At 40.1% G+C, this 20,115-nt stretch overlaps 2 protein-coding genes and 1 long non-coding RNA gene across 5 annotated transcripts; 2 read left to right on the plus strand and 1 right to left on the minus strand.

Annotated features, from left to right (window-relative positions):
- Positions 1-1,677: 1,677 nt before the first annotated feature.
- Positions 1,678-2,842, plus strand: LOC129602826 (uncharacterized). Its single transcript, XM_055501990.1, has 4 exons — positions 1,678-1,887; positions 2,121-2,306; positions 2,372-2,559; positions 2,626-2,842. The coding sequence occupies exons 1-4, from the start codon at positions 1,803-1,805 to the stop codon at positions 2,644-2,646; spliced, it is 480 nt and encodes a 159-aa protein (XP_055357965.1). The 5' UTR covers positions 1,678-1,802; the 3' UTR covers positions 2,647-2,842.
- Positions 2,843-6,682: 3,840 nt separating this feature from the next.
- LOC129602834 (uncharacterized) lies at positions 6,683-9,614 on the minus strand. Of its 2 annotated transcripts, XR_008692447.1 has the most exons (4): positions 8,078-9,614; positions 7,869-7,956; positions 7,354-7,511; positions 6,683-7,175 (listed from the first exon to the last, which is right to left on the minus strand). It is a non-coding gene; the product is annotated as an uncharacterized LOC129602834 (long non-coding RNA). The 2 variants fall into 2 exon arrangements; XR_008692446.1 differs by having other exon boundaries at positions 7,654-9,614.
- Positions 9,615-13,064: 3,450 nt separating this feature from the next.
- On the plus strand, positions 13,065-18,358 carry LOC129600583 (uncharacterized). Of its 2 annotated transcripts, XM_055499145.1 has the most exons (7): positions 13,065-13,204; positions 13,392-13,660; positions 14,783-15,997; positions 16,159-16,298; positions 16,387-16,472; positions 16,635-16,732; positions 17,926-18,358. In XM_055499145.1, exons 3-7 carry the CDS (start codon positions 14,848-14,850, stop codon positions 18,060-18,062), a joined length of 1,611 nt encoding a protein of 536 aa, XP_055355120.1. In that variant the 5' UTR covers positions 13,065-13,204; positions 13,392-13,660; positions 14,783-14,847; the 3' UTR covers positions 18,063-18,358. The 2 variants fall into 2 exon arrangements, with proteins under 2 accessions (XP_055355120.1, XP_055355119.1); XM_055499144.1 differs by lacking the exon at positions 13,065-13,204 and having other exon boundaries at positions 13,261-13,660.
- The last annotated feature ends 1,757 nt before the right edge of the window (positions 18,359-20,115 follow it).

The following is a 20,115-nucleotide window of genomic DNA, read 5'->3' on the forward strand; positions in this document are numbered from 1 at the left end:
TTATTGATTCATAAATTCGTAGCCAATGGCAAATGGTGGTGCCGCTATGTTTTTCACCTATGCAAAATACTGGCGGGTGCGCTGATCTGGCGTCGTGTCGCCTGATCCGCAACGAATAAATAACTGACACGATGACTTACATACCAAACACCGTTTTCCGTATTATTTTATAACTGGTTCAACTGACCGTTTGGCCACGGTTACGCAAAAAACAAAAAACAATTAAAAGTGAACTAAAGGCGCGGGGTCGAACTAGCTACATAGTTTGCTTTTTGCTGCAACTATAAGTTCCGACAGGCGGCAGACTTTCGTTTCTTAAAATTTACAGTGCAGTACTCACAAGTCAGTCGAATTAAAGAACCAAGCGGTTATCTGTATCTCCGGAAAGACGATGTTTGACATTGTTTGTTACTATTGACTAAAACCCTCCGAGTACGCCTATCACCCAGTTATTGGTTAAAAGTGCAGCATTATTTTTTTCTCGTTACGCTATGCGTACGCAATATGCAGCCCGCAGTCTACCGATCTGCAGCCAAAAAATGTCAGTAGTAAAACCACGGTACAACATTTCGTACACTGATATTATTAATTAGCGGAAGTACCGATTTAAAGGGCAAAACTGATGGTGAGTAGGCATTCTAACAATTCTTACAGTGCTTTGGCTTTTGAGTCAGACCAGCCGCAAACAAAGTTAACGGTCATTGTAGTAATTTTACGACGAGTTTTACCAGCAACCCAAAGGTATAAGTACTCGCAGCTGTAGCTTTGAAGAAGCTTTTTGACAAGCAATCGCCGTGTTACAGGGCTACTATGCAGACAATAAAAGCACATATAATACGCATGCAAGCGTACGTTATGCGGACAAAAGTTTAAAACTTTAATTTATTAGATTGCTTTTGTTAAAGCCAGGCATTTAATTAATCATGTCAGTATCACATTCTGGGTATTGGTTTTTATGTGTGTTAAGTTAGACAAGCAATGTCGCTGACAGATGTATTGTATTGTACGTACGAATTTCTACAAAATAATAATTATTATCCTTTGGCTTTTAGTTTATATAAATACCAAAATACATTCTCCTCATAAAACGTACTTGTAGTTGTAAGTACGCTTATTTACATAAATACATTCCAATTTTACACTGCAGTCGCTACCGATTCTTTTGCAAACAAGAAAGAACTCGAAGCAAGTGCCACAAGAAGTTATTACAAAGAAAGCAAAAATTCTCAAAGAGTACGAAGTATACTTTTGAAAAGCATCATCAGAAATTAATTAATAATTTAAAAATCATAAAATACCCTTGACCGTTTAATTGCTGATCCTCATGACAGATAAGCGTGGTTTCTAATGCATTGTTCAGTGAGTGACAGGACATAAAGAAAAAAACATTACATAGTCTTACTACACTGGCGCCATGGAGGTACTTAACAGATTCTTGCCTTGTTTTCCATTTGCAGTAATTTGACGAAAATATTGACTCATAATGCCGGTACGCATTGGTAGAGTTTGACAAACAAAATTCGTCATGCCGGTAAATGCCGGCCCGGTGTTAGAGTCATTGTGCCGGTACTACAGAAATCGATCAGACGTAAAATGCATTCCATATCATTTTTTGCCTAAGGGCATTCTGCGGACCATTATTAGTGGAGAAGCCATAATGTTGCAAAAACTATTTATACTCGCCAAGCTGTGGTGTTTATACCAAGGTACTGCAGACCGACTGTTTCATGTTCTAAAAGACGTTTTTACAACCACATCACCGCTACGAAGATTTAGCTACAGCGTAATCCGTTACCAAAAATATGTCTTCCTCCTTGTGCATATTCGTAACCGTTTGGCTTTGCGCCGCTATCATGACCACATTTTCGGCTCCCTTAGTTGATTCGGGTAAGTAAAATAATCGCGCTTATCTTTGATAACCTCTCAAACACAGCGGTCCAGAGATTTGTAACTTTAGCAAAGCTATGTTACGTATGTTGCGGTGCGCTGCATAGAAACTCCATAAGAACTCTTCGGAAGTAATTTTAATAGTTTACATTCCGCCTTAATTAAAGTGTTACCTGTCGGCTGTGTGGTTGCGGCGTGCTCTCGATACATGTCAGTATTTTGTTTATCGATAGGTGCAACAGTTGTCAGCGAACCGGATGTTAGTGAAACGACGACACCAAATACCGATGTCGATGACAGCGAATATGATGACACTGATTTCGCCCAATCACAACCGGCGGAAAATCCCAATGATTCTTACGCATCATCCAAACAATCCACGAATGACATACAGACCCAGTTTAATGCTAAAAAATTCGGTATGCGTACCTTATAATTATTACCTTTAACATAGGCTGCAGTACTTATTGATCCCTTCTTGCAGCTGAAAAATGGAACCTACAAAATCCGAATGTGAAATCCAGTACGGACGATTCTGAAAAACAGAAAACGCTATCGATGAGAAGCAGTCAACCTTCTCAACAGTATCAACTTGGTGAACCTGAATACATTCCGGATTTGCCAGTTTTTGATCGAACTATCCTTCTGAGATTAAGGGAACAAAAACTTGCGGTAAGTTAAAAAACTGAAGTTGTTACTAATTTACTATTTGGTGCAACTGTCATTTCTTTATTTCAGGCTCAGAATGCAAGATCATGATACGCTTCGATTCTCTGCCGTACTGTACATAGTTCCTGCCCATAAAATGTGATTTAGATTCTATTGTTGCCATTACTCTCTCTGCATGTAAATATGTCAACAACTGTTTTTTGTAATTGCGTTGCTTTGTCAACTTTAATTTTGCGTCCTGGCCAACCTGCATCAGGTCATACGATTAAAAAGCAATATCCTTGAATTTCCGTACGATGGCGTCTTTGTTCCAGTTGCACACGCAATAACAATATTCAAAGAATTTAAGGCATATATTAATATTCAGAGAATTTAACGCATATTACTCAAATAGTAATTTATGTTACCCGTAGAATTCAATATGCCGTACAACCGCGCGTACAGCGCCGTACATACTACCCGCAACACAAAAATTAATGTTCATACCCGGTATCTATACTTCAACTTCATACGAACATAATGCATTCATCATTAAAGACACTTGTGAATGCATTTACCAAATTGCTGCCCCTATTTTAGAAAAAATACTTATAGTAACAGTAAGTAACCCCAAGTCTCATTGTTTGTTCTGTTCTTTTAATCGATCGAAAGCCCATAAATAAAAGCCGCTGCACATTGTCTTCTTTGCAAGCCATTAGCGGAAAAGTTGTTTTCTGCAAGGAGTTTTGGCATACAAAATATTTAGTACTTGTATATACATAATTATTAATTATTGGTGATTTTTTTCTTCCTAATACTGTTTCTTATTCATTTAGCGATACCATAGAATGACAGGCTGGACTGCTAGAATTCCGGAAAAAAACGAGCTTTTGTGCCCAGTTTGACAAAAAAGCAACAAAACAAACAGCCGATATTGGTTTTTATCAATAACGTTAACGGTTTTGATCATTCCAGAGGCCGCCAGCATGGCGACAAAAAGTGAGGGGTGAAGGTAACGATATTCGAGTGATGCATAGCAGGATGCGAAAACTCTTTGACTGCTGACTGATGTGATGTTTTGGTTAAGAAAAGCTCGAAAATCGTCAACATGAACAACACTACCGAATAGAATGCCTGACCAGCTTCTAATCCTAACAATTTCCTTCCAAAACAATGAAAACATGAAGACTGTGGAAATAGCCTAACTTTTCGGTGGTTTGCAACCTAAACGTGTCGTACTTACGGCGCTGTGGTAGCTCAGTACATCTTCACTGGACCGAGTTAGGATAACCTCCACGTCGGTACTGGTGACAGCTGGTATGGTACATACATTAAATAGAACTAGTAGACCCCGCGCAAACTGCGCGGATTAAATCAACGTTGGAATACTTACTACAAAACTGTGAAATCATTTTCGTTACTGCAAACCTGCAGGACTATAATATTGTTGCAAAAAAATGGGGCGTAAAATAATTCAATTTCCCCGGCAAATACAGATACAGTAATGACAAAAGGACAATTAATCCAAGCTTCGTTTATACCTCACTGACGCCTATCCATGATTTCACAATTTTTATGTGTACATTTAGCATTTCCAATGCGTAGACTGAAAAGAACCTTGGACATTAAAAATGTGAGAATTTTACTCCGAAAAAGTTTTGTTTTTTGAGCAGTTTCCTAAGAAATTGTTTTAGTTTTTACCTGAACAGCCAGAGTCAGCCACCAATCGAACTTCGCTCAGATACTGTAAGTATATCCCCAAAAATTATTTGCGCCCATTCTGCGCATTTTAAATTTCATTCCGCCCGCTAATAGCAACCAACTGATTCGCAACCGCTATAGTCCTTGATTCCACTTTCTGGTTACAGTACTTCCCAGTTAATAATCACAATGTCTTCAATTATAATTATTTTCAATGCGTAGTTGTTGTTGCTTTGATAGTTCATACGCAACATTAAAATTATTTAAAATTTTATTGCAATTATTGTGACATAAGATAGTATACTTTTAATTCGGCAATGGCCAGTTCACATAACAATAAGCTTGCGCTGGTAGAAACTAATTAAAATGATTGAAAGTTTAAACAGTAAAAACAGACCGCTGACTCTCCTTAATATAAGATAGTTAATCCATAGGCCCCAAATTAAACCGTCAAGGAAATCTCATTGTCTTTTAGACTGCATAAATATAATGCATAATCATGTTATAACCAAGCGTCAAGTGCAATGCTTTTCTAAAAAATGTTCTATACCAAAGATTTCGAAAAATTTGCTCCCACAAAAGGTCGGATGAGATTCGGCAACAAAGACGCGTCGATCACACCCGCCGTCGGAGCCCTAAATTTAAAACTGATCAAACCGCTTTGGCAGGCAGCTACTTCATCTGCAGATCTTTCAGACTAACAGTAAGTTCAGTCCCCGCTTCCCCACCGTGATATGTGATCGTGAACCCTTTGAAAATCTTCTTTCAACCCTTTCATTTTCTTCCTCGACACTGACTTTCGATGAAAAATCAATAAGCTCAAAAGCTCCCGAATGATATACGCTAAGGTTTGAATTTAATTCCGTATTGTGTTTAGCGGAGTTGTCAGAATTGCCTTTCTGGCTGTCTCACAGACTTTCACTCTGTTGGAGACAGTGGTGGTGTGGTTGGGTTTGCAGTGGTGGGTGCTTGACTTTCCCCGTAGACTCCGTATGTTAAGCTTTTTTAAAATTTAATTTTCTTTTGAGTCTCAAATATTTTAGAAAAACTAACCCGTTTCTGCTGATCTATGATCGAAGCGCTATCGAACGATCTATAGACACCAAAGTTTGGTTCAGTGTATCGTTTGCAAAAGGGAGATACGAATGGAATTTTGCTAAGGCTTACGCTATTAATATATAGAGAAGAGATTAGCAAAGCTAATTCCGGTTAACGCAGCGGAGGCGATCGCAAGGCTGGACGACTTGGTTGACCAGTGTCCAGCCAAGAAAACCCATTAGGGTGTGTCTTGGGATGCATATCCCGATGCTGTATAAGCAATGCAGTTTCGGTTGTGGATGTTTATTCATGTGTAGTGATTGTGCATTTCTGTTAGTGCATTTTCAGTTCCTGTTGTGTTGGAGTAAAGGTTGTTCTCGTGTAACAAGTTGTTCTTCCCTCCCGCCCACCCTCTTTGGAGAGGAGACGGGGGGTTGTTTTAGCAAGGACAGCTGGGCCGGTTGCGCCGGTGTCCCGTGTTCCGGTGCTAGTGTCTTCACCTAATGCCCAAATAAAATTGAATCGTTACGCGCTGCTGTGGTTGTTACCGTAGACTGCGTTAAATCGCATCTATCCCGCGTTCATGGTTCTCACGACCTTACAGATGAATAGCTAAACTTTTACCAGTGCTACTTATACCGGCAGTATTCTGTATTAACCATTACTTTTTTCAATTTTTTTGTTTGGATTAATGGTCTTCGGCCTAATTTTACCGTCGGGAGATGCAAGTCCCTAAATAAACCGGAGTCCAATCGATCGACATGCATATATGATCATGCCACAGCTTTTGCTGTTAATGTTTCGCGCATGACCTTTCTGTGTAATCATTTTCCACCCATTCCCTTGCGTTCCATTTTTTATAGTGAATAATCCGTTTTAAAAGTCCTTTTTTGTTACTTTCGCCTGTGCCAGCGCCCATGTCGCACATTCCGTTATTGGTTCGCCATATCCGCTAGTTGGCACGGACGCTCTTCTCGTAAACTATACTCCTGTAGTCCTTTGTATATCTGTTTGGATTGACGTTCAGATGACTTGCAAACTTCAAAAACTACTTCCGCACGCTTGTCCGAGCGTACGGCGTTTCCATCCATCTTTTCAAATTACGCACACTGCGCATCCTGTGTGTTTTGGACATGGTTTCATTCGGGCGTCTCTCTCCGGTTGCTGAAAATTCGATTTTACAAAACGCCAACTGGTGATGTGGCAAAGCTATTGGTACGGCACCATAGCAGCCTAAAAAGTCATGCAAGAACATGTAGCTGCATTGATTAATACGAGACGGAATAGGTATATCGAAAGACTGAAAGGTCACGCGCTGGTGAAAGGTGGTGTTGCGGAGGGCGCGGAGCATCACCGATTTTAATTACTTATAAGTTTATATTATCTTTGGCTGATTACGCCGTTCGCAATTATCTACTGCCTATATACCCTGGTTTACTATATTATATCTTTTCTTAACAGACACCAATTTAGAGTTATACTATCAAAAGTTGCAAACACAGTAACTATGTACCATGATTTTGATCAACAACGATTAATATCTCACAAAGAGTATTATCAAGTAAAATGGTAGTGCAGCAAAAAATGTGCGCCGCATCCTTGCACATCAAACCCATTTCGGTTGCTGTGGGATATGCAAGAGCACGGACGGAAGAATTAAGATGAGAAATCCAGCCGTTTATACGCGTGCCTGGAAGCTAGGTACATCTATTCGCGCCACTAGCTTTCGAAACGCTAAGGCCAGGGGAAGTCGGGGCCGGTGATAGTTAGCCAAGGAGATTGGACAGCGATTACATAAGCACGCTGGTTTACCTCGCTTCCTTGAATTCCATCGAAATCCTGTCGCTCGAAATCCAACGGGTCAACCCGGTTTCAATCAAATTAATTCTGGATCTCACATCCTGAAACCGATTTAAAAATCAACATGTGAATGAAGTATACATATTTGGTGCGACCACGAAAATAAAGCACTTACACCTAGCAAAACTTTAACAGAACTTGAAAATTACGATTTTAAAACAGTTAGCATAGCGAAAATTAAGTAACAGGTGAAATCATCTAGACGCGATTTGGACCAACCAGTAGAAGTTGTGATTCTGTGAACGGAGCGAAAGGCAGCGTCGAGAAAGGTTATATCACGTTGTGCATGGAACCAAAGGTAGTGCCAAAGGTTAGCACATGGAGCAAAAGGTAGCATGAAGAATTGTGGAACGAGTGAAAAGTAGTGAAATGTCCACCTAATTTTTAATAAAAAAATAATAAATATCAGGATATTACGAAATAATAAATGTTTAGTGGCTGAGCGCCAAAGAGTAACTGCAAGTTCAACTTGCGCCGGAAGTTGAGTTTTATTCTAAATATATTGAGAAACGAACTGACTCTAGAAGAGCCAGGGACAGCTCATAAGCAGGCAGGTGTCTTCGTATCCATGGATTACCGGAGTTGCATTTGCGATTGCAAACAACAACTGAGAGTTCGCTGTACGCGGCAGCGCAAAACCTATTAAGACTTCGACTGAGGACCGTTTACAAATTTGCGGCGGCGTTTGCGTACGACCTGTTTGACCGTTCAAACCCGGCCGGAGCTGTTCATACCTAGCAATGCTTCCCAGACTGGATATAAGTCGTTTTAGAGTTTAAAGAGTCCAAGAAAACAATTTCGTCAAGAAAACCGGAAGACAATCTAAACATGCAAGAAAATAAGAGGTGCTAAGCGGAACCAGTGGTGGTAAGAAGGATAAATTAAATACCAACAACAGTGAAAATCAGTGTTTTTGTAATCTGGTGTAATTTGCAAACTAAACCTGTCATGGCAGTTATGAACGAGCTGGAGGTTCTGGATTTGGCTGCAACGGATTTCAGAACATTACCAAGGGCTTCTTCAATAAGTTACCGGCTTCGCTCAAGACTCTGTAGATATTGCAGTTTCGTTGTCTTGTTTTTCCAAAACAGAATAAAACTGCAAAACATTTGCTAATTAGAGCAAGCAGGTAATAAACAATAGTTTGCAATATTAAAACCTCTGTATGCAGAAGGATGTATTAAGCACAGAATTACATTATAGGGTGCGACTATTGTCACCCCCCCTTTCGGCTGTTGCCACCCCCTTGCACGCCCTTTTGACTATTGTCACTCCCTTTTTTTAAATAAAATAAACACCCCCTTTGGCTATTGCCACTCGTCGGTCATTTTTTTCAACATTGTTGCTGGGTTGACCTTTCAGCCAACTTAGTAATAGTATTTTACAGTACTTGATAGTAAGTATACTTGATAGAATAAAATATGCATAATTATAGTACTTATTGTTTTGATGTCTTAAGTTTCTTAGGTTTTCTTAGGTTTTCTTAAGCCACCAACCAGACTTTCGTCATTGATCGATCGAAAAAGTTGCCAGAAAACGATCCCCAGCGCAAGACTCTAGTTTATAAATCCGCCACAAAGCGCATACGGCAAAGACCACGAGCAAACGACCGTTCCAACGCACGCGAAGGGCAGAATGCTTAGTACGTACATTCTGACGAAAGCACCATGCGGTATCAGTGTGACTGTCTCGCATCATGTACAGACGGGCTTCCATGTCGTCACACGATGGCCTCGAACGTCCACCAGAAGGAACCGCTGTTTCGTGCAAAGGATTGCCTCGATCGCTGGTCAAGAAATGCCAACCTAACTGGCACGAATAAAATTGAAAAAGAGCCGCTGATGGCAAAATTATAAGGATAAATTGAAAGGTGGTGACAATAGCCAAAAGGGCGTGTTGTGAGGGGTGACAATAGTCAAAGGGGGTGTTTATTTTATTAAAATAAAGGGGGTGGCAATAATCAAAAGGGGGTGCAAGGGGGTGACAATAGTCATTTCCTACATTATATTACATCCTGCTTATCGAAACTCCTCGCCACTTAGACATTAACTATAATAACACAAAACACAGTGACATATGGGATTGTCGTGTATAAGCGTTCACGCCGATTAAGGCTCCATGAACCATCTTTACTCTTCCACGCCTGTAATGTCAGTCGGTAGGCAACTCTTATAACAAACTGTAACAGCTAGATTATGGTGGAAATGAAGAACGACTTAGGAACACAAGAATCAGGAATCCCCAAGCAGGAACACTCCAACTACAACTTCCGGTCGCAGGTTCTATGAGGATCAGAAAAGAGCTAGGACGATTGTGTCACGAGCAAACCTAAGCACGAGTATTCTATGCAATAATCCGGGAACGATCATGTACATCAGAAGGAACAATTAAGTATTGCTGTCTCTTTATCCAATTCTCAACATAGTCCACAACACAAGGAAATTGTAATTAAAAAACAGTCTCAAGAAGTGAATCCCAAGACTCTCAGTGAGAGACTGATGCCGATATTAGCGAGAACAAGAACTTATATAGACTTCGCGCTATGAGATCATATACACCGCTAGTAAAAGAGAACAGCAAATCACAGCGTTGATTGACTAGATTATTGTTTATATTGCAGGTGGAAGGCGGACAGTCATCATCCGTACGTACATCCAGGGCGTGATCCTACTCCCACACGTCAGGATCACGCATCACTAGGGTAGTATAATACTTAACACATTTCATAGAAATTAGTGCATTAACGTATTTTATGGCTGTCCATCCACAACCATAATTACTGTTATACGGAAGCGGTCATCTAACTGGTCAGTAACTTAATCGAAACAGATTAAATTAGGACAACGTTTGATTGCAATCCACATTAGTACGGGTAGCTATGTTTAAGAAGAAAATCTTAGAGTGAACTCCTTGAGGCTGTGAACCGATAAAAGGTAGCTAAAGTTTGTGAACACAATGCAATATAGCGACCGAAAAATGAGAATCAAAATAGGTAAACTAATTTTTTACATTTACTCATAGAAATCTTGAGGTCTGTAAGAAGTAGTTTTCAAGGAACTTTAATACAAAGCTTTATGAGAATGGCAGGAAAATTCACAATACTACCAGAAATCGTCAATTCACATTAGTTAGGCTCAAAATTCAGTTATGAAGATTTCAGCGAAGGAAATCTGTGACACACGCTTAAAAAAATCGAACTTTAAACCTTAACAAACATCAAATAACTGCACGGCAATGATGCATCACATATCTGCATCGAGCGGGCAATTTTGGGAGCGCAAAAACGTGCGACATTTTCCCTTATGGTGTGCTTTCATTCCAGTCTGTAACTTCACTTTGCAGTTTGCACCTTGTTGCTGCCTGTTACCTATATATGTATTGCCTACCGAATTCAGTGCTTCCAAATTAACTAAAAAATTAAAAAAGTTCCTATAATTAACGATTAATTTAAAACAGTTAGTTAACGCTACCAGTTGCAAGTTAATAACCGCCAGCCGGTCAGCGAATTAATCAATACTCTGTACACCATTTATCCGCAAAATTTTTAAATCTAATGGACCCGTTGTTAATTAATTAATTATAATTAGACTTTTTAACACGTCGTGGTAACTTATAAGTTATGTTAGAGACTTATGCGCCCTACGCGCACTTTCTGGTTTACGCTACCAGAATGTGTTTGCATGAGTCAGCATGACCAATTAACACTAATTATAATGTTATTAATTAGTTATTAAGATTGTGCACGTAGCAGTGTCGACGATACCCGATAGGCGTTAGCAATACTTATTAATGGATAATTATTGAGGTGTACGATCACGGCATATCGCAGTGAAATGTAAGCTTTAAAATGTGTGCACATGAGTTTGCATGAGAAATATCCAAATTGGCGACTTTGACGCTCGAATATTCTACTCTCGAGTAGCTTTTCTAGAGCAACATTTACGAATATTTGGGGCGTGGATACAAACGTGCAAAAGACACCTCATCGCAATATGGACCAGTTATGAGCGCTTATCTTATCTCGTGCGTTACTCAGCTTTTGCAGAATTTTCACAATTGTCAGGATTTACTAAATTTCCGGTCTATTTTGAACCGGACTATTGATTTTCGGGGTTGAGACAAAGTTTAAGAGTATAACAGTTGTTAGACGAAATGCAGCTGCAATTTTGGGAACTGAATGCGCGAGAGGAATTTTCGTAGAGAATCAGTAATTATAGTTATTCTTCGGTATTAAAATTCTGAATAACTTTACTGAGTATTGTAACGATCGAAATTAGAATGTACCGCCAGCAAGAGTGTCAATTGCCTTTCTCTACGGATTATTGGTTGTTGTGTTATGAAGATCAGAATCCTTATTTTCCTACATTTTATTGACCGCATGTCACGGTCAGAAATATCTTGAAATTAGTATTGCTGCAGCTTGCTCTGCGCCTTCCGCGTTTCTTGCCTCACGCTTATGCGTTCTTGCTCCTCACTTCGCGTTGCTCGTTGTATCTTGCTACGTTGTACTTTCTAATAAACTTTTTGCGATGACCTTGCGTTACGTTGCTTAACCGCCATGGGATGATGGTGCTTCTCCCATTGTTGTCACCTGTGTAAGCGTAGTCAGCTTCCGGTCAGCATCGCTGCCGACCGAGCCAGCCTTTCCCACACTAACAGCCGACAGATCGTGGTAAGGTGATCAACCAAGTTGAAACCAACCCACTAGCACAACCGGTTGCTATTACAGTATTTACCTTCGCAAAATTGTTGCAAAGAAACGTAAGAGTACCTGTAGCCAAATAAGAATCCAGTCTAGTCTGGCTTTGTGTAACGGATTAGGCCGCTGTTAAGCGCAGTAAAGGGTGCACTTTCGTACCGGCAGATTACACTAACAGCTTTCCTGTCCAGGCCAGTTCATCCCTAAATATAAAGGGGATTTTACACAGTGCTGTCGTTAACAGCAGTGCAGTTCTGGCTGCTAACTGGCACCGCGGATCAAAAGAACCCTTGGTGCCAGTTCGTAATTACTAATACCATTTTTGATATATAGCTGTAGTGTTGAAAATATATAGCTGCAGTGTAATGTTTGCAAACTGTGTAAAACAGCTTCGACATTTGTTAGTTTTCAGTTGCTCTACTTAGAACTGAATTCATTCAAAATGGTTTATTGCAATAATTTGAAACGCGCAATTATTTCCAAGTACCAAGCATAAGCAACTGAAGTTCTTTATGCATTGTAGAGGTAGTAGTCATGCATTTACAATTTACAGTATGTAGGCTACGAGAATCTACGTCTTTGAACAGTTGTATTCAACGAACGTTGTGCGAGTAGGTAGCTGATGAAGTCGCTAAATTTGTAAAGTTATTGTTTAGCGGTACCTCAAAACTAGCCTTTGTCCTTAGCATTTTTGGGTCATAATTTTTTGTGCTGGTTCTGTTTGATTCGTTTTCTGGAGTATAGTTCCTCAAATTTCCGATACGTCACAACAATTTACTGACTTTATCCCCGCGCCGTATTATAACAAGTGCTATATCTGTGCATGAGATGTAGCACTTACTCGAGTAAGTGCTATATCCCTACTCTTTTATTTTACTAGCCGTGATTATTGTAACGTTAACGTTATTGTCGTAGTTGGGGACTGTAAAAATACGATTTACCGTCTCAGTTTTTTAGGCTATCTTTTGTGCTGTACAATGAATGACAGATTCAACACAAAAGAGCTGACTTATATGATATCCGTGGACCAATTGTTCAGTTGGCGCAACGCAGTCTGGCGGGACTAACTTAATCTCCTCAGTATCGTAATTTCTCGGCCAAGGTAAAGTTTTGCCGGAAGGTTCTTACGCATCATCATTAATCGCGATTCTGTTAACAGCGGCCGGTATTGCGGGGTGTACATCTGTCTCGTGTTCAATATAATTTTATAGGGCCACAAAAAACAATATAAATTAAATCGCAATTGTGTGGTCACTACCGTACCCACAAATTCAATTGCCTTTTCGACAAAGCTATCGAAAAGAACCGTGGACATGGTCGGTTGAGTAACCATTTTATGAAGTTTGGGCAAGGCATGGACGTCACGAACAAGTACTGCATTTCGATATTTTTTCTGCTATATATATTCGAGGCTTTCCGTGTTTGTTACTTGACAAGTTATGCTTGTTTAAGTTAAACTCCTATGCTACAGGCTATGCATAGCCTAGCTTCTTCGTTCACTTACCGTCTGTAGCAAAACACTTTATAAATCGAGCGGCAAAACATTTTCTGTTGATAGTTAACATTCGAGTTTTGATTGTCACCCGGGTGCCTTGCTACGCTGCCTTTCGTCGAGCTTTGCCGACAACTGCAAGTCCGTAGCAGATTCTACCGTATCTTGTTAGTACTAAATCCCATCTGGGAACTTTGGTCTAACGCTCGCACGGCTTCCCGGTTAAGGCAATCTTCCTGTTAAGTGACTGGCCCATAATTTGCCAATATTTGGACACCAAGACCATCACTTGTCAACAATATAACAGCAGTCATCTTCACCTGCCAACTTAACAGGTAACCTTTACCATACTTTTCTCACGAATTCTAGCTACGAAATCTCCTATTGCAATTATCATATTTCAAAATATTTTGTCTGCCAGAATATGTGGTAAAAATGTATGCGCGCGTTCTTATCAAAAACCTCCGCATAATGTATTAATTGTAAAATTATTTGCGTGTACTACCGCATGGTTAACTTGAAATAATTACGAGTTCAAATTTGTTTTGCCGGTGTTGCCTTTGCGAGCATAATTAAAAATTGTGGAAGCTCTTTGTTTCTTTGCATATTCAGCACCGTATATAGAAGTACCCCAAGAGTCAAAATGTGGTTGCAGTTTGAGTTTATTATTATGCCACTTACTTGTTGTTATTAATTTGGATGGGTAAATTTGACTTTATTAAACTTTTATGTCCTGCAGTTTTATATGCAAATAAGAGTATACATACAACAATGACATCATTACATAATTTCTCGAGCATGCATTCACAAAATTTCGTCGAAAGCATATTATGATATGCTGTAATGTTCCGTTAACGTATAACGTCATTTTAACTAACTAACTAACGTCATTTTTGTACAATATTGAATAGGCACGTGATACGTTAGTAGTACGGAATATGTTTAAAATTTGCTTCTTGAGGTTTCTCTTAAAAGAATACTGAAACAGTGCAAAGCTGGGTAGGAAAAAACACAAATATCTAGATTAGTAGGCAGATTATGTAACTTGCTGAGGCACGTGTCAGGTAAATGAATGCACTTTTCGGTAGCACTTCGTAACGATGGCTCATTGATAATCGAAATTTCACACTCCGTCACCCATGCATGTTAAAGTTATGTAGTGCTTCCCGAAATCTGCAAATTGGAGGAAAACTAGTCAATAATCTAATTAAGCAAAAGCCGGCACAAGCAGGAACCGTCAGTGTCAAAGTCATTGCCTTAAGTGATCGATAATTTATCATTATCCAACAACAGCGGTTGTCTAGATGCAAAACCGTTTACCAAAAAATTACAGCCAACCGCTAGACTTGTTGATCCCTCAAGGTGCATCCCAATTATTCATCGACTGCATTTTATATGACATGCCTTTTCTGTCTTTCTCACGATCAGATCAACCCACCATTATTTGCCTGTTGCAGGTCAAACCTCAAAACCTCGTTGAGAAAATTCGTTTATAATTACGGTTACAAGATTTGCGGTCAACATGAATAAAACAATCAGCATGGTTTTGATTGGACTTGTTTCGCTTTTGCCATCGATCGTTCCTCAACAATACGCTGAATCCTATGCGCCCGGGGAAACGCAGCGTTACCGCTTGTCAACATTGGATATCCTCCCGGACGACGACTCCGCCAATGCGATTGTCATTGAAAGGGTCCGCGATAAGGAAGTCACAAAGTCTCCAGATGTGCTACAACGGCGCAGGTTTCACCATAAAGAACAAGTTCTCACGGAAACCGCCCAACCTTTAGTTCACCCTGACGAGCCCGATTTTATTGTTAAACCCGAAATGTTTAAACGGCAAAAACGCGACCTTTTGCCATGGCAGCTAGCCTATCGCAGTCGCTACCAAGATTTTTTGAAAAAATCTCAGGAAGCGGATCCGGCGACTAGTACGCCCAGCACCACGAAAAAACCGCCGCGTTTACTCAAACAATCAAATCGGAGAAAATTTATTCGTCAGTTTGTCGGAGACGAAATGGCTTCGTCGATGATGGATGAGAACAGCGTCACCAACACGAAACCTGCTGTCGACGATCAAAGCACCGAGGATCGGCCGTTCGGCTTAGATGACCCATCAACTGCCGCCACCACCACAACAACCACTACCACGACTACTTCAACCACCACCAGCAAACAAACTACCGCTGAGCTGACAACAACTGAAGTCACTACTCCTGAGACCGAAACCACCAAGAAGAAGAAAAGGAAGCACAAGAAGAAAACCACCACCACGACCGTCGCCACCACGGAAGAAGACGACACCACCGAAGCGCCGACAACCGTCGATCCACGAATTGCTAAGGAAGCCGCGCGCATGAAAGAGGCTGCCGATGTGGTCAACGATATCATCGGCGGGATCAACGATAAGAAGGATGCTGACCGCTTTCCAAATCAGGACAACCTTCCCACGTGGGCCCGCAAGGAACTTGACATGGAACTTGATCCGCGAAAAAACCCGCTGCTGAAAGATTTAATGGTGGACAAACACAATGTCCTCCGCTCCATGGTCATGCCGGCCGCTGCCAACATGCTCAAAATGGAATGGAACGAAGAAGCCGCCCGCATTGCACAGCGCTGGGCTAATGAATGCAAATTCGAGCATGACAAAGGCGAAGTCCGTGTAACGCAACGTGAGTGCTAATTGTTTCCGCTTTTGCCTAATAGTAATACGATACATTATCATACGTTCACTACATACAAAATGCATGCCACCTAATCAATAATCCATTACATGTTTTTTTCTTGTGTCCTGTCAAGCGTTTAGCAGCCATACGAATAAATAATGTTGCAGAATTTAAATGCGGCCAAAACCTGGCACGTTCATGGCCTAAACCAATGAGCTGGAATCTGACTATGCAGCTGTGGTTTGACGAAAGGAAAGATTTTATCTTCGATGGTCACCCGCGAGGCATGGTTGGCCATTACACGCAGGTATGTCGACCCTCCGTGTCCATTTAAAAAACTGGAATAATGTTACTGAAACTTGGTTACAATTTGTAATGACGTCATTTCGTTGTAGTTGGTTTGGGCGCAATCTTATCAGCTGGGCTGCGGATACAAAGATTGCGGAACTTTCCACCACTACGTCTGCGACTACTGTCCTGCGTAAGTAGACGGCAAATTTCACTTCTAAATACACAAATTTAAATATTTATATACAGATGCCTTATCTTTTCTATTTATGAAACATGAGAATTATGGATGACCTCTGTCAAAAGTATAGCATATTGGCTTGACCCCTTAAATAGCCCTATGGTATTGTTACAGGGGAAACGTGGATACAAGAAAATACAAACCGTACAAAGATACGCCTAAAGCCTGCGCTGCCTGTCCAAATGACTGCGATGAATCTGGCACGCTGTGCAGTAAGTTCAATAAAACGCTTAAAATTTTTCAACTGACTGTCATTAGAAAATTAATGATCGTTGAAAAATTAGCAGATCGAGGCAGTTAAAATCAGACCGTTTATGCCGGATGCTCTCTTTTTGTTTAAACAGCCATGTAATCATGGCCACGAGCGCCAATTGACTTAATTAACGTTCCTGTTAAAGCCGCACGACAGGTGCGTTTGTGCAAGGATCGCAGCTGCGCCGCGAATCGTGTACGACAGGGAATGATATATGCACATGTTATGTTTCTCACTTTTGTCTTCCAAACGGGCATGCACAAACAAGTTTTCCGTGCAAACTTTCAACAAAGGACTTATGAAAGGCGCGTGATCTTTTTCGCTGCGGTTCGCGCGCGATGATCAGCGAGTTCTCCCTGTCAAAAGGGAAAATTAAAGTAGATGAATTGATTTGCCATGCCGATCGATCACGTCTGGTTGCGGCAAGGTATTTTTTCGTTTTACAAGTGGTAACAACTGCATTAGTAATGCTCCTGCTAAATCACTTTGCTAAGTAGCAAGTGCTCAGTTGGAACAGTTTCAAAAGTTAGCCCACTGTAAAATTTATTAGCTGAGTAATATAAGTAGAGCCTTCGAATTCCTTTGTTTAAATTTGTGCAATATACTATGATCCTGACCATGAGCCGACAGTCATACAGGAAACAACGCAAGCCCTGATCCATAACCAGTTTTTACAACTACCGAGCTTTGGCGCTCATTATTAGTTTACCTCCCCTGATCGTTGTCTAGAACAAGGGAACAGGGTAGTGTATTGCATATTGTAAATTATTACTGCTTATTTTATTATGATGTCCTTTATTGTGCCGGCTGGCAACTGCCCGTTCAACGGTGCACAAACACCTTCAAAGATGCCAAGGTATAAGAGGAAATAACAGCGCCAGATCATCGAACTGACGTTATTCAGTCAAGGACGTTTAAATTACAAACTCGTTAGCAGTCTGAAAAGAAAATTGCACGGTACACTGTGTAAAATCTTTTCCAGGGAAAATATTGCCGCTAGGATTATATGGCTTCTGTTGCATAGTTGTTCAAGAGAAAACTGTTTGATTGACTGGCAAAATGCTCATCTTTCTGCGTGTATTTTGTTGTAAATAACGCCCTTATTCAGTATCTATTTTAAGTGCATGATCAATTACCTTGCTTTCTTTCCAGCTAATACCTGTCCATATTACAATCAATACGGCAATTGTGATGATTTGGAGAAAGAGTTCAGCATCTGCACCGACAAATCGTACGGTCTGGAAGACAAGTGTAAAGCTACATGCAAATGCAAGGGCAAAATTTACTGATCCTGCCATCGCCTGAAGTTGTTTTGCCTTTTTGCATTCTCTTTGTAATATTAATTTTGATCTTTTTTCCTCAATTTTTCGGTCTCTCAGTCGTAGATTTGGAGCGGTTTGAAAATGTTGGGTATTTTTTATTGTTGCCAAGTTTTGTAATGTGGTGGTGATACTGGCATGTTCAATTGTGCAATGTACTTAATTTTCAGCCCTATAATTATGCATTCGTTTCATGCTTCAGTATGCAGTGGTCCACATGGTTATGATTCCAGTTTAATGGTTACTTTTAAAATTTTGTTTGTGTACGTTAACGTCATGCCTTTATTTGATCACTGCCTTTTGGGAATGATGTGGCAGCACTGCTTTGGTTTGGCACTTAGACGCTGTGCATGAATATCCGGAAATGAAAATTAATAAACTTTAAAGATTGAAAATCCAGACAAAATGTTTATTTGCGGCTTACTGTATCGTATACTAGAAGTCAGAAGACACTCAAAATGCTCGTTTCATCTTGAATTGAATCGCTTATTTAGACTCTTCCCCTCTCCACGGGTTACCAACGCGTACGTACAGGGAGTTGCGAACTGAGAGACTGTGGCCGTACGAGGACTTCGAAGTTTTCGTCAGCATTTATCTATAGACCTCTTGATATCTCGTACATAATAATTAAAGTGTGCGAACAGCCTTTTTTTTACAACTCTGCTTGCGGTAGAAAGAATTTATTAAATTAATTCCAAGTTGATGCATATGGCCTTGCCGGCATGATTCAGTTTCGTGCGTTAAGTTTTCGATCGATCTGACTTGAGTATACGCCGAATGTAAACAACTAGCATTTCGCTGATTACTGTAATGGCCAGGGTGATATTTAGATTGTGTATAAATAGTTAACTGCTTAATAAAACAAACAAGATTCCCTTTAATTGTTCGTTATTGTGTTCTAAGCTGCTGGTGCTAGAGTAAGAGCTCACTGTCATTTCCAAGTACAGATTTGTAAATGCAGTATGATTCATGATTGATCGAAAACCCTGGGGTGCACAAACGTTTTTCTTGGTCGCGCGATTTGGGTGCCTCAGGACAACGTAACTGCAATGCGCTTCATCCGGTTGCATACAAATGCTAGAATAATGCTGTGTAACAATAGAACATGAGAAAACTAACGCATTCCGGCACAGCTTGAAAAAAATAACTGCTAATTTTAAAATAACTTTTGAGAACGAAATTCTAAGACTGCTTTGCTTCGTAGCACCAAGTGTTTGGAAATTACTGTTATCCCTTGTGTGCGCAAATTGTAACTAATATTATCTTCTATGAGTAATAACCTCCTCCAGAGCAGATAATTCGATGAACTACATACAATGATTCTCAGATTAATCTAAAAATTATTCGTTTAGATAGCGGCTGCGCAGCAGACCCCAGAATACTAGAGTAGCGGCATTACCGCGTTGTCTCTCTAAACTGCATCGCTGGTCAGGAAGTGCCTCGCCCGTACTCTCCATCTCCAGTTTGTGTACTCGTTATCAAATTGCGAAATTAAATGGTTGGTGCTGGGTCCAGGTTTCCCATGGTTTTGAGTGTCATAGACAGGACAGTGTTATTTTATGTTTGGTATACATTTTATTTAATTTTTCTGCTTAATTACATATTTTGCCACCTTAATTTGCATTATTATGACTATAAAATAATTTTGCTCGTTCGGTTTGGGAATGAAATCTTTTTTGACTACAGTATGAAATCTAATCTTCCGAAGTTTATGCCGTAGCTGTCGTGCCAGAGGTTTATTTGAAAGCATTACCGGTAGCAGCAAGAATTAATACTTCTACGGAATACAGAGTTAGAAAGTTACACCAAATTTGTCAAATGCGCAGTTCGTCCTTTAATAGTAAAGCTAATGAAGGTCAAATACTACAGCTTTCAGGTTTCCATTTGCCCCATTATATAATTATTGTATCAAAACTCCTATACTGGACAAATGCGCATTTTGCGTACTGCGATACAAATTTTAACACGCATTTGCGTTAATTAATTTTAGAATAGTGAGTAGTAGTTGTGTTCAAGGATTAGA

The sequence above is a fragment of the Paramacrobiotus metropolitanus genome, unplaced genomic scaffold (genome assembly GCF_019649055.1).
Source record: "Paramacrobiotus metropolitanus isolate TYO unplaced genomic scaffold, Prichtersi_v1.0 Parri_scaffold0000004, whole genome shotgun sequence".
Taxonomy (NCBI): Eukaryota; Metazoa; Tardigrada; class Eutardigrada; order Parachela; family Macrobiotidae; genus Paramacrobiotus; species Paramacrobiotus metropolitanus.